The 18,288-nt window shown below is 36.7% G+C and overlaps 1 protein-coding gene across 15 annotated transcripts in view; it reads left to right on the top strand.

Annotated features, from left to right (window-relative positions):
* Positions 1–18,288, top strand: part of EML1 (EMAP like 1) — a 121,386-nt gene that overhangs the window by 82,719 nt on the left and 20,379 nt on the right. For 4 of the 15 annotated variants that reach the window (XM_053979862.1, XM_053979860.1, XM_053979859.1 and 1 more), the window contains 6 exons: positions 1,920–2,054; positions 8,351–8,379; positions 9,801–9,827; positions 11,915–12,145; positions 12,940–13,069; positions 17,188–17,337. In XM_053979862.1, the coding sequence (XP_053835837.1) occupies positions 1,920–2,054; positions 8,351–8,379; positions 9,801–9,827; positions 11,915–12,145; positions 12,940–13,069; positions 17,188–17,337 (702 nt within the window). Of the gene's footprint in view, positions 1–1,919; positions 2,055–8,350; positions 8,380–9,800; positions 9,828–11,290; positions 11,346–11,914; positions 12,146–12,939; positions 13,070–17,187; positions 17,338–18,288 lie in introns of those variants that run through there. The other 11 variants (XM_053979867.1, XM_053979866.1, XM_053979869.1 and 8 more) reach the window with 8 other exon arrangements.

Here is an 18,288-nt window from a genome sequence, read left to right as displayed (position 1 = left end):
CCCCAATGAATGTGTTTTGTTCTGTCTTTGTGTAATTTTGCATTCTGCTTGCTCTCTTACATTGCTTTCTCCACAGAAACACTATTTTTTTAATTTCAGCTTAATCATTTGAAGCTTGTTTTTATTACAAGAATGCAGCACTGAACATCTGTCCCACCATCGCATGTACCAGAAGGCTTTTTTGTCAAGCTGCCTGAGATCCACCTTAACTTGCAGATCCGCCCCTGGATGGGCACTGCCTTCTTTTCAGAAGGGCAATTTCTTTCCAGAAAGACTCTGGTTCAGGTGTTCCCATTGTTTCTGTAACTGAGTCTGATTTGAGGTTTTGAAACATTCCCCTCCTTGCTGGTAAAAAGACATGGGGTAGCAGAAATAAGTTTGGATTGTTTTTTTTTTAAAGCAGGTGTTGTACAGTTGCTAAGCTGAGCATTTTTTGACCAGACAGAAAAGTCCATCTTGGTTCCTCTAGTTATGGAGAGCCAACTTACACCATATATGAAGTGGGACAGAGCCAGAGGAGCTGACTGAGGTGACAGGGTAGAGATAGCTGTTAGGGACTGCTGGGGAGGTTTGGAGTAGTCCACAAGAATGAATATTCTGGTAAGCAGAGCATCTCTGGGGGTATATGGAGGCTAAGGGGGAGGTGGCTGGGTATGAGAAAAGGTGTGACTAAGGTGAGACTGGCCTTAAAGGAGCAAGTACTGAAGTTTTCACAGTGGGATAAAGGTTGTGGTTGGGATTTGGGTGGAGAGATGTGAGCTGGAAAACAATCATTGGTGTCCCTGGTTTCTGGGGTGAGAGAGCTGCTGAAGGTGGTTATTTAGTATGGGGATTTTATAACTTAAAGCGGATATTTATATTGTGCTTTCTGCAGGGGAGAAAATAGTACAGGACTGAAATGGGGGGAAATGAGACCTTGACACTGAGTCTGTCATTCAGCTGCTGCCATGGGGCTGATTCCTGCCTCAGTCTGGGTACTGCTGCCTGAGCCTCTGCTGCAAAGGGCCTGCAGCAACATGTAAAGCATTACCTGCTTTGGGGCCTCACCCTTAGCTGCTCCCTCTCTTGCTAGGAAGCACTGCTTTAGGGAGAAGTGCTTTGGTCAATAATTTGTCTCCTATAAGGTGTAAGTTCTGAATGACCTTCTCTTAATTTACTAAGTAACACTGCTTGTGTTTTGGCTCCCATTTTTCCATCAGAGCTGGATGTCTAAGAGATGCCATAAAGCCACACAGGAGCTCCCTTGATAGCTATGTTGGCAGGAAAGATGGTTGAAGAGTGAGAGGGTAGGGTGAGCTTTAAGCCTTTGAGAAACCTCCTGTCAGGACATGTAGGGAATCTAATCTATTCATACATGTAACTAGGAAGCTTACATTTTTGTCAACAATAAAAAAATGCAGGCTAGCTCACCATTAATTGCAGTTTGGAGTATGTTAAAACTAGCTTTGAACCACAGAGTAATTGATATTGGATGAAGACCCAAAGTTAGCTTGCTTGTGGTCAAATTTTGACATACTTTTGGCATTCTCTGTAGTCTGGCTGGAAATGTCAGGCAATATGCTTTCTCTTTAAATCTTCCACTTCTTCGTAAGAGAATCCAAAAGTTCAGAAGTATGGAGTGGTAGTCAGAGATTTGAAACGTGACCCGGAAAAGTGATTGCAACTACTCTATGAATTTGGTTTAGCCCATCTTCTGTTTTATTAATTAAGGAAAAAGTAGTATGTTTGTCTCTATTGCACCAGATACTCAGCAAAACTCTTACATAGGCTCTTTAACAAATCAAGTTAAGATTTTTTTTTTTAAATTGTAGTTATTTTTTTAGGGTTAGTGTTCTACTTGATACATTTCTCATAAATATTTATTGTAGAATATATACTTTTACAAGTGCCGCTGTGAAACTTGCTCCTTGTTTTATTAGCACCATTAAGAGAACCAGTTCAGCTGAGCGTGTGTCCCCAGGAGGTCGGAGGGAAAGCTATGGAGATTCCAAAGGGAGTCGCAACCGCACTGGTTCCACCAGCAGTTCATCTAGTGGTAAAAAGAACAGTGAAAGGTAATGTCATCTAAGTATCTAACCCCTTTCTCTGCCTCCTGCTCTAGTAGTGAAAATAGTTTCTTTAGTGAACTTAGTTGTTCTTGTGTAAAATATTGGAAGCTTTTGTTTTTACAAAGCTCCAATTCATGGATCAAAGTATATCTTAAAACATTTGAAATAAAGCAGGTTTTCATATTTAGATTAAATTTATTTGCCTTATTTCCAAACTATAAACAATGTGAGAACTTAGATTTTCCCAGGAAAGTTCATAATTATTAAACATGCCTTTTCTAATATCTTAGTGGTTTCCCTTGGTCTTTATATACCTGACAAGTACTTCTTTGAGTTTCTGGTTGTTGTGTATTGACCCCAGCTGGCATCTAAGTATCAAACAGCCATTCACTTCCTGTCCCTAGTGGGATGAGGAGAAGAAAATAGGAAGAGCAAAAGTGAGAAAACTCATTAATCAAGATAAAGGTAGTTTAAGAGGAAGAAAAACCAAAACAATTGCTGAAAAGCATTCAGTCACTACATCCCACATGTAGATTGATGTCCAGCCAGTCTCTGAACTATGAATGCATTGATCTGACAGCCAGATTAAATATAAATGAAGAGAGAGGTTTACATGCAAGTGCTGTTCAATGAAGCAGAATGAAGTAATGCCTATCTCTGGGTATCTTTGATCATGCTTCACTGTATTGCTGACAGCACAGGGAAAAGAGGATATCTTGTCCAAGGGTTTCAGACTTAGAATAGCCTTGAACAAATAGCTGTTTCATTGAGGTTCATCAGTATTGTCAGTATAGGTCAAGCAGTTCTTTCCTGTATTTGCTAGTCAGAATTTAGTTTCGGCCATTTCACTTGACCTGTTCTATCGCAGTTTCCTTTGCAAGAAATTGTGTTGATGGTACTGTTTCACTGTCTCACTGATGATGTGACCATAAAAACACATTGTCAATTAAGCTCAACTAATAACTTAATTTACCTGCTGTCTTTGGGCATCAATGCCATTACACGAGTCATTGTCAATGGTGTGGCACAAAATGTTCCTTCCTTTTTATCGCTTTAGCATATTTGCTTGAGTAAGGAGTGACTGAGCTGGTTCTGTACTATTTTACAACCCGAATATGGGTGATTACATTATTAATAGCTTGGCTTCTGGCCTATGTTTTCAGCTATGAAGCAAGACATCAAGTGTGCAAACTATGGAACCTAGAATAAGTTATGGATTGGGATAAAAGGGCAGACTAGTAAGGGTGGCACTTTGTGGCTGTTTGCTACAAGCTGCCTGAACAGGAGGAAGTGCATTGGGTCTTTTACCAGCAGCTTGAAGCAGCCTCAAAGTCACAAGCCCTGGTTCTTGTGAGAGACTTTATCTAGACATCTGCTGGAGAAGCAACACAGCAAAGCACAAGCAATCCAGGAGGTTCCTGGAAAGCATTGACGACAACTTCCTGTCACAGATAGTGGAAGATCCCACAAGGAATAGTGTGCTGCTTGACCTTGTGATAACAAACAGGGAAGGCCCTGTTGGAGATGTGAAGGTTGGAAGCAGCTTTAGTTGTCACAACCATGAGCTGGAGTTCAGAACCAGGAGGGGATGAAGCAGGGCAGCAAGTAACATTTTAACCATGGACTTCAAAAGTCCTAACTTTAGCCTGCTCAAGAATCTTAAAAGAATCCCATGGGAACAGGACCTGCAGGGAAGAGGGATCCAAGAGTGTTGGTTGATATTCAAAGATCACTTCCTGCAGGCTCAAGAACCATGCATTCCGGATGAGCAAGAAATCAGGAAAAGTGGGCAAGAGACCTGCATGCATGGATAAAGGAGAAGGTGTTCTGGTGAACAACAGGCTATCCATGGGTCGTGTCCAAATGTGCCCTTGTGGCCGGGAAGGCCAGTGGAATCCTAGGATGCAACAGGGAGAGCACTGCCAGCAGGTTTGAGGGAGGTGATCCTATACAAAATCATAGAATTGTCAAGATTGGAAGAGACCTTTTAGATCGTCAAGTCCAACCATCCCATTCTGCCCTTCTGCTCGGTCCTGGTGAGTCACATCTGGACTGCTGTGTCCAGTTCTGGGCTCCTCAGTACAGGAGGGACATGGAGCTCCTGGAGTGAGTCCAGCAGAGCACTACAAAGTTGGTCAAGGAACTGGAGCATGTCTCTTACAAGGAAAGGCTGAGGTAGCTGGGCCTGTTCAGCCTCAAGAAGACAACTGAGAGGGGACCTCATAGATGTCCACAAATATCTGAGCAGAGGGTGTCAAGACGACAAAGCCAGGTTTTTCTTGGTAGTGCCAAGCAATAAGTAGAGCCAATGGGCACAAACTGATGCACAGGAATAGGAAGAAAAATGTTTTTACCATGTGGGTGACCGAGCACTGTAACAGATTGTCCAGAGAGATTATGGAGTCTCCCTTTGTGGAGATATCTGAGAACTGTCTGGACACAATTCTGTGCCATGTGCTCTGGTAAAACCTTGCTTGAGCAGGGAGGTTGGACCAGGTGAACAAATGGGATCCCTTCCAACCTGACCTGTGACTCAGTGAAAGGCTTAGCAAATTAAAGGAATAATGAAAAAAATTAAATACTCTCAGAGAAAATGTTATAAAATTGTAACCAAGGAAGAGGTAATATTTACACAAATTAACATCTTGTATGCATTCTGCATCTATGCATGTGAATGAAGTTTTGATAAGCCAACAGAATTCCAAAGGACTGCGCCTTCTGGTACTTACGGAAATTTGACTCTATCTTAGCATCTGAATTTTTTTTTTCCTTAACATTTTTGTAAGATAATTATAAGCAACAAATAACTAATAGGTGTGGGTTTCATTTTGTTTCTAAGATTTTTGTACTTCAAGATTTCTAAAAGACAAATATAACTGAAAAAAACTTACTGTAGCAATACAAAATATCCATAAATAAATATTACTTTTGAGAGGAAAAGCAGTCAATTATTAGTTTACTTAGGAACAAGTGTCTTTCTCCATGTGCAGATTTGAACAAAATCTTTTCTCAGAGCCTTGTACAGAATGTATATCTGCACACATCTGAATCAGCTAACCAAGAATCAACAATCTTAGGGACAAGTGAGCCTGAAAGGTTTGAAAGGCAAAATCAATCAAAACCCATAATGACCAGTGAAGGGACAGCTAAAAAAACCAGCTCACTCAAATTTAAGCTGCAAATTCTGTAAAGTGTTGCAACAGTGTGTAACTTCATGCAGCTACATTGCCTTGGTGAAGTCATTAGCACGAAGCTGCTGTTTTCTGTATTGATCTCTTGAAATGGTTGGATTTTTTTTCTAAGGCTTTGCTTTTTATTTTGCATCTATGTATAACTTCCTACTCTATCACACATATCAAATTTTATCAACAGCCATTATGTGGTGACCTCATTGATTAAAATAACTATTTCTATAAACAAAACAAACATCTTCTGGATAGTTTTTGTTAAAAAGCCAAGTTTCTATACTTAAATGGGTAGACCTGTTTCTGGAATATGAACAGCAATTATTTCACTTACCAGTGGTGAATCTCATTGCTTTTCTAATTTGCTGTAGTAATTTACTCTAGTTTTTAAAAAAGTTTTAACAAACATGATCCTACAGTGCTCTTGCTCTGTGTAATTTATCTTATATAAAAAATTGCATTAGATCAAGTGCCCAAAAGATGAATTCAATGTGTTATACAGTGGAAGATCTATAGGTCAAAATCTAAAACAACACAGTGCATAGCAAAGTCCATTTTATGGATATATCTCTGATTCTGCCACCTGTTTAAGGTGACAATTATCTGAAATTAGTTATATGCTAAAGCTACTAAACACATGAACTGAGACTATTAGGTTATTCACTTAAATTAAGGAAAGTCATTAAATATTACTTCTGTGAGCAATATAGATGTACTTTACACTTAAAAATTGATTCCAAAATAGCTGAGAAATAAAAACATTGCAACAAAATAATGGTTATCTGTACTTGAGATACCTTTCTAATTTTTACATACTATTTCAACAGAAATGCAATGGTTATTTTGCAATTGGTCATTTTGCAATTGTTAGGCCACAAAGGTGTGAAATTACTCACTTAGGATTTGGGGAGAAGGTCCAGCACACAAGGCATGCAATGGTTAAGTAAAGTGCAAGCATTCCAAGGAACTAATCAAGAGCATGTGTTAGATTGCCTCAGCTGGTGCTCATGATGTTGGTACCACTGTGAAAACAGTCATTGTATGGTTAGAGACTTTTCCCCTCGTTTCTGTCCCATGCAGCCTGTTCAGCACCCCAGCTTTCACGTCCTTGAAGAATGAGTGTCCTTATCCTGTGGAAGAGGCTGGCTAAAGATTTGCCTCATGCTTCCTCTCGAAACAGAGCAACCATGCAAAATACAGAGCAAGAGTTATGGGAAGGAAAATGATGATTCTGTACACTGGGACTAGGACTGTTCCCCGAAAGCTGACTGTATGTGTGAAAGAGTGAGGAAGAGTGTGTTAACCTAACCATCTACTCACAGTCTGTTTGTATCCTTGACCCCTTTGCATCCCTCCCAGCCTGAGATATTCCATGACTCTGTTTTTGAAAGCGTGGAGGGTTGTAGGCTGTTACGCAAAGACAGAGTGCTATAGAAAGCTCTTTCAAGGAGCTTTAAGCATAAGGAGATGACCATAATCTCCCATGCTACTGTCAAGTGTCCCTAGTCCTGTAGCTATCAGCCAAGAGTAAGCCTTCCTGAGGGTTAGTTAAATAGGATGTGACTCAAGTTCAGGAAAAAGGGTAGCCAGAGCTCTGAGCTGTGTGTGGTTAGGGTTTGTATAATTAGTAAGTACAGATGATTTGCTTTATTACTGACATGAATCAGCCTTTCACATTTGCTTGATTAGCTTGAATAGGTCGGCATGGTCTGTTCAGAGCTAGGGACTATCTTGTCTCTAATATGGCAACATTTCTGACTAGTGCTTCATCCCATAAAGTTTTTTTGTTTTCTAAAAATATCTTCATTTGTAAGAGAAAATGTTCATCTTGATGTTAACAATGGCAGCACATTATGCTATTTATATAAATGACATTGGCTGTGTATGCCAGCTTGAAGCATGTATTTTGATGCATGATTAACACAAAGGCAGATATTATGAAAGTTGCTAAATCAGGAGTAGAATCAGAATTAATTTGGTTTGGGTTTATCATTAAGTAAAGTATTATTCTCAATATAAATGTCAAACCAAAGCAAAGGGGAAAATACAATAGAATTATTTGCTACATCTTTCATTGTAGTGAGAGAATCTTTAATGCTTAGAAAAAAAAACTTGTGTGCAAAAATCCAACACAGTCTTGTTTCTTTTTTTTTGATTTCTCCTTATCTGCCCACAGCAGTCTAGGAGAGGGTGTTGAGATGGCCTCAAGCTCTAGGAATACTTCATGTTTTAGCATTTCTCCATTAGAATGATGGTGGTTTCACCCATTTTGGGATCACCCTAAGAAACTTACAGCAGTTATCTTATACTTCAAAAGTTATATTGCATTAAAAAAGAGAGAATTGGGAAGAGAAATAACTGCATAATATAAATATGTGTCCCTTCCATTCTTCATCAGAAACAACACCCTCAAACTTGATTTACAGGGGCAAAGGACAAAAACAACAAATGACTAGAAACAAATTTCTTAACAAAGATTCCTTCCTTCTGGCCAGGGTAGTACTATCCAGAGAGCTTCTCAACATGCTGTATGTATTTTCCCCTCAAGTTCTCCCAAATTTTTTTCTCAAGACAAAAAGAAAAACCCATTTCCAGTTGTCTTGCAGGTGGCTGTGCAGTGACAAATAGAAGACATTTTAATCATGGTTATGTGCTTTCTGTGTTTTACCAAGTACTGTCATTCACCCAGGAACAACCGGGCAGTTCCATGTTTTATGTGAAATCTTTGGAAAAAGCAGGATTCAAACTTTGATTTGCTCCTTAAATCCAGGCTGGAAACAAAAAATGATACAGCTGCTTGTGGCCAGTTTCTGTGTTCTCCTGTAATTGGACTAACTTCACAGAAGAAGAGAATTTGGTAGTTAGTAGAGGAAGATCTATAATTTTGAGAATGTAATGAGAATTGAATGTAAAATGCCATCAAGGATGTTTACTGGTTTTAACTGTGTTTGCCTGGGGATTTACTTTGTAAATAATTTAACGAAAAAGTATTTTTATTCATACATACACTCAACAAAAATTTATTTTACTTTTAGTTTTACATCATATTGATACATATACATGTGCAGAATGTATGTGCATGCTTTTAAAATAGTAATTTCTTCATTATTTTCACAGCAAACCCAAGGAACCAATGTTCAGTGCAGGTAGGAACTTTTAAAATTTTTAAGCAGATAGTAATTGTGATTGGATTCCCTCATTAGCCCCCTTTCTTCTGTGGATGCCTAGAAATTGGTGCCTAGAATTGGGAATCTAAACATGATACTTACAGGCTGCTGCTGATATATTATTTAAAAGTTGATCAGTTCACTCTAGATTTTATTAATCCAATAGATTTATTTCACAGTTGAGATTCTTTGTAAGAAGACAAGGACAAAAAAGACCATGTCTTCTTACTCCACATATGTCTTCTCCTTCAAAGCAGTATTAAGGTTTTGGTAATTAAAGCAGTGCCTAGTTCCAGATTTGATGCTATCATGTTAATCATAAAATGGTGCCCTCTAAAGATTGCCACATCTGTCCCAAAGCCTTGTAACATAATTTGTCAAATTACAAATAAAAACCTGGTTTGTTACTACAGTTTTGGAAATCTATCTTTAATTTGAAAAGCACTTCAATTTTTTCCAACTTAGGTATTATCTCTGCTGAAAGATTTTGAAAGTGAAATAGTAGGTGTAAGTGAAAGCAGTGTTTGTCCTTGTCATTACACAGTTAAAATTTTTGAAGAGTCTCAATAAAAATATGAAGCTGAGTAGTGTATATAACAGTTATTTTTGTTCTGAAAAGTCAACAACAATTAAAAGAAAGATTTATTTTGACAAAATAGGGAAGGGAAAAAACTCTGTTGATTTATCAGATGTATTGTATTATTTTTATGCGTAGTTCTGTGACAGTAATCATACATTAAGCTGAAAAAGTTGGAGATCTTTTGTTTACTGCATGGATTGATCAGCATCCAACAAAGCTTTTAAGCCATATTTCAAGGTTTAATGTAACCGATTTTGAAGTCAATAATACATGAAATTAAATAAACACTTAAGTCTCTTGTGACAATATAATCATGGTTCATGTCCCTTCCATGAAAACTGGTGGTTTAGAAAAAGAAAACTTCTGATTTGCACAGAATATGCTTTCCTTGTGTATTTCCTTGCTTCCCTTATACCATGTAAGAAAAGGTGTTTGTAATATTTTTTCTTCTGCCACTTTTCCCATAGATAGAAGTCAGTAATTAAACAGGTGTGACACTAACTTGATGTCCTCACCTAGACAAAATTCTTACTGAAATGCATGTTTTTTCTAAGAACGTTATACTTGGTATTTTACTTAAGTATATGGTTACATAATGGAATTTAAGCCAGATTTTAATGATAGAACCAAACTGAGACCCCTAACTGAGGAAAGAGGTTTAGAAGGTGATTATCCAGTGTATGGCTCAGTGTTTTGTCAAGCCCCAGGTTAGCCTGCAGCAGACTAAGACTGGACAGCTTCTAGAGCAGGTATTTAGAGAGTTATTGTATTCAAACACATCTTTATCTAGCCCTTCTGTCTCTGTCTCTGTAATCACAAGGGAAGCGCCGTGTGACACACTGCAAAGGTAGGCTTCACTTCCAAAACCTCATAGCTCTCGAAGCAAAATGGCTCTGGTGGGATAAAAGCTCAATATATATTCAGCTGTTTTCTAACTTGTGCACATTTTATAATTTTAAAACTTTTCTAGTTTTTTTGAGTGAAACAAAAATGTTATACCATTTATTATATGATCTACTGAATTATAACCCTCACGTGCACTTTAATCATAATAACGGGTTATAATTTATATTCCTGTGGACTTATTCCTAAGAATTTGAATTAGAAAAAAAAATGTTGAGAGAGCTATATGGCAACACATGGATGTTCACTGTGTTTGAAATGGCATTCTGCACTTCTGCTGAAATTTGTATAGAATTTGCCCCTTTGTTGGCTGTTTTGCTGTTAGCCTAACATGATCATAGAAGCCTTTGTTTTTTCTTGCTTTTTCTTATTGAGTAGATTGTAGATTTTTCTGAATCTTAAATAAACAGACCTAGGCCTACAATTAATTTCTCATTGCTTTTTGCTTAGTGTCATAAAGCAAAGTTACATTTGGTAAACATACCATGTTGGTGTCTAAAGCTTTAGTTAAGTTGTAGTGTAAATATGCACATTTTTGATGCATGTTTATATCTGTGATCTAATCACAGATTTATCTGCTTTTTAGAAATAGCTATATCCTAACAGTTTTTCCACTAATCAGTGTCTTTCAGCTTTGCAATAAATGTGAATTTCACAAAGCAAAAAATGTTTGTTCTCAAGGCAAAGTCTATTAGAGAGTCTCTACCTCTGTGTATTCTTTGTACAAATTTATACCTGCAATCAGTGGTGGTCTCCTTTGCAGATCCCACTGGCACTGATGTCCTTCTTATTTCAGTCCATTAACTGTTCATTTATGCAACAACAATATCAAATTTACAAAACCACAGATGTAAAAGATACATTTGTCTAAAAGTTTCACTGTTGGTCTGTCTTTGTAGTTTGATGATTGTCTGTCTATACATCTATATCTTTACATTTAGAACTCTACTGTCTTATAAACTTACTTAAGAAAAGTATGAAAAAGAGGAGATTGATTGTGTAGATAATGTTTTTGGGTTAGGAACAAAAACTAGTAGAGGTGGAATATTACCAGAAGTTAGAAATAATTACACAGTATGACCTCTTTGCCTGACTTAATCAGCCTAAGTTCCTCTTTACAGTTAGGAGAGAGACATACACACATTCTGAAGGCATTATTTATATACTTGTTGTCATACACTTGATATAGTTAACTGGTTAGTGTATACTTTCCTAGTCTGGTGTGACTAGGTCAAATGCTCCCACTGTAGATGGCTAAATGCAAGTTTTATGAGTTCCATAAGCTTCAGGTGAGAAAAGCAGCTTGGTGAATTAAACTTTGGTCCATTCACAGCCTTTGACAAGTACAGCCAGTAGTTATCATTGCTGAAAATCTGTTGACTTCCAGTGCACCAGCATCAGCAGTGTTGGCACGTGTTTGAAGCTCATTAAATAGATGCTGCATGCGCATATGAATAGTGCTGTAATGCTTTGCTATTTAATGCTCTACCCTCTATTTTATTTTCCAATACAGATATATTGGAGTAGATTTTTAAAACAATTCCAATATTCTATCATTTTAACAGACATCTTAAACTTCCAACCTTCTGTCACCATTATTTCATCATTATTATCTCTTCTTTTTAGCATTAAGTTTTCTGTTGCTTTCATTTTATGTATGCATTCCGTAAATTGAAGCTAGAAAGACCTAGCTGTAACTTTACTGTGAGAGGTCAGGTAGATCTCTTTCCCATATGACTTAGTCTAAAGGCAAAATACACATCTAGTTAAGTAATACAGCATTGCTATGATGTTTATTTGTTCAATCAATAATTCTTATTAATTTAGTCAGGATTTGTAGCATATGCATATTTCCAATTAAAATAAAGTCTTAGCCTTCAAATTTGAAAAATAGTGTTATATTTGTAATGATACTTAAAAATTCATAGCATAGTTTAACAGTCCTAAATTGTATAATTTTTTTTTTCATTTACATGATTTTTGTTACTTTTGCCCTTCCATTTCCTCTGTGCCCACGATTATTCTGTCTAGTAACTCTACAGATGTCACTGACTCCAAAACTGCTTGATTCGCATGCGAACAAGGCTGCACCCCTTGATCTGCCGATGGAGCAGCAAGAGCCAGCACGTTCTGAATCTGGACAAACTTCATCAGAAGTTCACAGGACACCCACTTTGGCCTTGCCACTTCCCAAAAGTCCTAGTCAGACCTTCATGGCATTTCCCAGATCTCCTAGTTTTATAAGCCCCATGAAGTCCCCAAGTCAGTACTTCCAGATCTGTTATTAATCTCTGCTTCTCTGCCCCAAAAATATTTCTTACCAGTTCAACACATTACTTTTAGTATTTTCTTCTAGAAATGTTTACTTCTGTCAGCCAATTGAGTTTTTGTAGCTTCTCTCCTGTATGTCATTTTCCTTTCTTTTAATGTGCTGTCAATGTTGTCATTCTTTTTTCAATGTTTAGTAATTCTTAAAGCACATATATTTTCTGCATGTACGTCAGCATGATTCCTCTTACTAATTGTTTGTGTTCCTTATTTCGAATGTATCTCTAACACTGTATCAAGTGTAAAGCATATCTTTACACTGGGATGCAAAGAATGAGACTGAGTGTTGGAAAATAATTTAGATGCTGATGCTCAACTGTAAACATTTATTAAAAAATAAAAATAATTTTAAGTGGCATTTCTGCGTTAATTGTAATCTTTGGTGTATTCCCCTCCATTTTTAATATTTAAAAGCCATATTATTGTAACTTTTTTAAAAAAAATCAATTTCAGACCTTTCTGTTTTGTAATTCTTCATGAGATTGTTTAGTTCTAATTCTGCTACTCAGAATATTTAGAGGAAGAAGGGACTTCATATTTTTTTAAAAAATTCTGCTTAGTGATTATGATTTAGGAAAAAAAAAACCTGCTAAATTTCGAAGTTTGAGATTGCATGTTGTTTTATAATTGTAATACACCAAACTGTTATGTGGGAAGGGATGGAGGAGCACTGGAGTTCTCCCTGATGGCTTTTTTGTGTAACATTAAACATTTCTGACCTTTTGTAGAGGAAGGATACGTAAAAATGTTTCTTCGTGGACGTCCTGTTACCATGTACATGCCCAAAGAGCAAGTGGAATCTTACAATTTGGAAGCAAAAGTAGAACTACCAGCCAAGAGGCTTAAACTGGAATGGGTGTATCCTTTCTGTGCTGGAGGACTACTGGAAATCAATCATTCCATAATGATTTGGGTTAAATAACTTCTTGAGCTAAAGTACAGCAGGATTAAGGTCATAGGGTTCATTTAATTGGTGAAGTGACATTCCATTGAAAATAGGTGTTAATTTCTTGAGGCTGCTGTTCTTCACCTTGTAAAGAACAGGGTGGCAGTTTAAGAAAGATTTTGCTTAAATGTTGCCTGAAGGTTAAGTCTGAAGCATGCTAATTAGCCAAAGATTAAACTAGGCATATCATAAGAATGTAGTGAGCTGGGATTATCAATTATAATATGCATAAGACAAGCTCAGGTTTTTTTCTAGTTCTTAGCAGTAATTTATTATTTTTAACTGTTTTATAAAATGTACACCATTGTCCTTAAGAAGATGGTACATTCAGCTGGAATAAGCCCTGAACGGAGTAGTGCTGTGCAACTGATACATGCTTAGGCATAAAACTTATAAAATATAATATATAAAATAATATTTGGATTTGTATCTTAAGGGAGCTTAAACACCATAAATACTGAACAAGCAGATTTTTCCACTGTCTTCTATGAGTGGACATAATTGCAGAAATCTAACTTGAAAGAAATCAGTGTTTCATTACATACAACAGTTTTCCTATTTCACTTTTAAGTATAATGATAGAATATATTCTTTATTAAAAAAAAGACATTTCACTTTTATATAATCTTATTATATATAGTAGATTATTAAGATAAAATATAAACACAAGAAGATCTGAGTTTATTTGTAATATCCATTACTTTAGAGAGATGACCTCTTCATAAGGTTTTCTCTTTAAAAAAAAATCTCTTCTGGTTGCAGTGAAAGTAGTAAATTACTTTGACTTCATAAAAGAAGACCGACTGCATATAGTCTTTTTCAAAGTTGTATAAATAGAACTGCATGTGGTTTCAGAATGTTCAGAGAGTTTCCAAAAGTCCCTTTGTATTCACAAGAGATTAATGACAGATTTAGTAACCATTCTTATTATTCCTATTGCAGCTGAGGCTTTATGTTCTATCCCATTCTGTTGGAACTGCATAGATGGTGCATGCATAAATAAGTGAAGATGAGTTAAAAAGACAAAAAACCCATAAAATTAATAAAACAGGTGAGATTACAGTGATAAACACTGCTTGCAACATTTTACCATCTAATTGCACAGGTTCTCACCATTTATCGCAACCGAATTGAATTATGACTTTTGCAGTTGTACGGGGCTCCTCACTTGGGGGGCCTAAGGATGATAAGGAGGAAGTGTTAGAAAGCTTGCTGAAACAACAGAACACCCAACCATGAAACAAAGCTGAATGTCATTAACAGCATGTAGGTGGAACCTGACATCAATATTTCAGACTATTATAAGAAATTATAATTAGAGTAGGTCATGATTTCAGTCTCATTAGTTTCTCACTTAAGCTTATTTAAATGACTGAATATTTGCCAGATGGATTATTATTTTTAGTTTGAGTATTCATCTGTCCTTCCAGATGTGTGTATACCCAGCAGAATCGTATCTAACATTGTCTAGGAATAGAAGAGGTGTGAATTAATAAAACAATCTAACTAACCCTAGATGTTTATTCTAAATGGTATTGAGGAGGAGGTAGTTTTTTTTTCCAAAAATACTGTGCTAGCTTCTTCTGTTTCTAATTTATTTGCAATTAAATCAAATCATTATATCCATACTTAACATTTATAGCAATGACTAGGTATATGGAAGGTGTAGAAAGACAATTAAAAATAATTTTAAAAAAAGAGGGAGAAGGTAATGCCCACTTTACAGGCTGTAACAAGGGGAAGAGAAACTGTGAGCAGGAGCATGAGATCATTTAAGAAGAAAGACTTATACAGCAGAAAACCAAGCAATATTGCAGGCATTCATTCCAGTTGAGTTGGAGAAGCTGCACTGTTTGATTGGAGGGTAATGGAACTGGAATAGGAAAAAATATCTTTGTGACAGATAAATGAGTCCAGCTGTGGGAGTACAGCCAGAAATGCTCTATAATGTAAGAATGGGGATAGGGAAACAAGATATTGGAGGTGGTGTGGACAAATGGAAAGGAAAGCACAGTATGATGAGAAACAGCAGGAAGAAAATCTAATGTGTACCAATTTCTGGGCATACCAGAACCATAAAGGGTTATTACAGTTACATTAGCAGCTGTCTGGGTAAGCTGAAAAAGGTTCACACCTTTGATATATTATCATATATATTAAGACACAAAGAAACAAAAACATTGAGTGATAAAGTTTGAGGGGGGCTGGAGCAGAGGTGGAAAATCCAAGTGAGAAATCAGCACTAGGGACATCAGGGTGAGAGCAGTGGCCTTCCCAGATCCATTTGAGAGCTACTCACTTGGCAAGCAGAAGGTTTGAAACAAAAACTGCAGGCCAAATGAAAAGAAAAGGTCAAGGTAACACTCCCTGAAGTGCCAGCTCACCAAATCCAAGTCGAAGCCACCAAATCTGAGTGTGGGAAACAGTGAGGAGGAGGAGGCATCAACCCCAGGAGTTTGCATTTGAGAAAAAAGGCTGATAGAAATTGAGTGTTTGACAACAGCAGTCATGTGAAGGGTTGAATGCAGCATTGTTCCCCACTGGAAGAATAGTAAAGAAAGGAGATTTTCCCTAAAGAATGTAATCTTTCCTATTTAATGGCTATTTTTGTGCACTGAGATTTGTTACTTATGCATATTTGTGTAATGTTCTTCACTTTTTTTAGAAGTTCAATTCCTTACACTAACTTCAACTGCTGTTTCACTATAAATTTGATTATATGTTGTTGAACTAGGGAAATATTATGTTGGCTTCAATTCATAATGCTGTTTGGCCTTAGAGAGAAAAATAAATTTAAACAAATAAATCATTGTCCAGCAATCTAGAGTAGTAACACAAACCATCACAGACAGATTCAAATTGATAGTAAATTCTTTGTAATTGAAGATACTGATTGTTTCAATGTCATCGCACTTTAATATCTCAAAAAACTTGGGCTGAGGTGTTTCAGTTTATGAGACTAAAAGCTCTGTTTCTGAATTCACACTTTAATAATTGGGTATGCAGCACTGGTTCTATTGCATTTATAAGAAAAAATCAGCAAGCTATTTCTTCTAAAATAGGTATTTGTATAGGATAACTATTGACCTTATTACTTCAACAATGTTAACATGACTATTTTAGTTTGAGTGGCTTATCATTGACCATCCAGAATAGTGCACAAGTATCTTGTTTAGATCATGTAATTGGGGATTCATTATCTGCCCGTGTATTTTTCACAGCCAGTTCCTCCATACTGACTGCATTAGAATGCACTTCTGTTTTGCCAAGATTCTGCTAATGCTGTTTCTTTCTGTTCCCAGAAAAAAAAGAAAGCCAAAATAGTTGTAGTCCCTAATGACTCTTCAGAAGAATAAAAACTACAAAATTTGGCTGATTTAACATTCAGTCTAAATGAGATTATTATTCCAGTAATTTCATTGAATTAATTTTATATTCATATTGATATGACTACCATCAGAATCTGGGCCACTGCCTTTTAAATACTACAAAAATAAATTGGAATGGATGATACAACCCTTTTATGGTTTTTATCCATCTGGCTGGTCATGTCCACATTAATGAAATGAATCAACCTGTACACAGGGTAATGCAATCAATTCTTGTGTAATGCAGGAGATGTGCTGAATGACTTATTAGTGTTTCTATCAAGTCTAATTTTCTATTTTAATTAGTCAAGCAGTATAAATAGTAAATACACCTGGGACAAAACTAGCATTGCCTTTATCTGGTATTTAGCAAATTCTAGAGGATGCTAAAGGAATAGTACATCTGCAAATTCCCCTATTCTTTGCTATGCATTTTCTGTAGGATATGTAGGTTTTAAAGTCTGCAAAGTGCTTCAGCTCTCTACTGTAGTAAGGGAAGGAGTTCTGAAGGTTGTCAAGTAATAAAGCTGTGCTCAAACCAAGAGACAGAGACTCTAGGACAGAGACTACAGACTACAAGGACAGAGAATACCTTTTTTTTTTCTTGTTTTTAACATTCTTCATCGGTAGATGATGTTATTGCAGCTTGACCAACACTCTAGCTATGGCTATAGGGGCCGGGACTGCCGCAGCAATCTCTATCTCCTGCCGACGGGCGAGACCGTGTACTTCATCGCGTCTGTAGTTGTGCTGTTCAATGTCGAAGAGCAGCTTCAGAGACATTACACTGGTCACAATGATGATGTGAAGTGGTAAGTCATCTAATAACAGTTCTTTTTTTCTTCATAAAACAGTATTTGAGATAGAGCCACTCATTTTCCTTACTCTTCTTTTAGGATGATTAAACATTATCTTCCTCTTTAGAATCTCCTCCTTGCCTTTTTTAGTAGGGTTGAATTATTGCCCTTCACCAGGGCTTGGGTGCCCTGTACAGTTCCTTTATGTTCAACCTAACCAGCAAAATAGTTGTAATTTCACCTATGGCCTTCCTGGTAGTCCTCAGGCATGCTGACCCCATGGTAGATAGCCTGTAAACTAGACCTTGTTTGTTTGCTGCGATGCACACATGCCAGATTGGGCTTCAAAGTGTTGAAAAAAACAAAAAATATGTTGAAGATCAGAAGATACTGGATACCAGCAAATATCAGAATCATTAAACTGAAATCTAAATACACATATGGTTTATCTTGATAATACCAGTCTATTTGCACAGTGTAGCTGAAAAAGAGCACCTGGATTATCTGATGGGCCCTAATGTATGAAATTAGTTTAACATCCCTTCTTTAGATTAGGCATTATGAAACACCCATTGTCCCTCAAAGCCAAAAATAGGCCTGATAACCAAATCTGCTTGAATTGTGAGCATGTTTCATAAATTGAATTATTAGTATAATCTGGTTGTTTTACAAGGAGATTTTTAGCTTGGACCTGTTCCATCTCATTTCCTTCTTTCAAATTTTCTGTCTCTAGATATTTCAAAGCTATCAGGTTTACTGGAAAGAGGATGCCTTTCTGGTTTGTAAAGCTAAATGAATTATTGCCACAGTTAATTTTGTAGGGTACTTGGCTTCTAGAATGGCATGCAAAGCAGATGCAGTGAAAAAAGAATTCAGAAGTTTTTAAAATACAAGAGCATGACAATTGTTTTGTCAGTTTTGGTTTTATATTCTTAAAAAGTTTACACGTATGCTGTGTGCTTTATA

The sequence above is a fragment of the Vidua macroura genome, chromosome 6, assembly GCF_024509145.1.
Source record: "Vidua macroura isolate BioBank_ID:100142 chromosome 6, ASM2450914v1, whole genome shotgun sequence".
Taxonomy (NCBI): Eukaryota; Metazoa; Chordata; class Aves; order Passeriformes; family Viduidae; genus Vidua; species Vidua macroura.
Note: the sequence above shows the minus strand (reverse complement) of the source record. Positions and strands in the feature narration are given on the sequence as shown.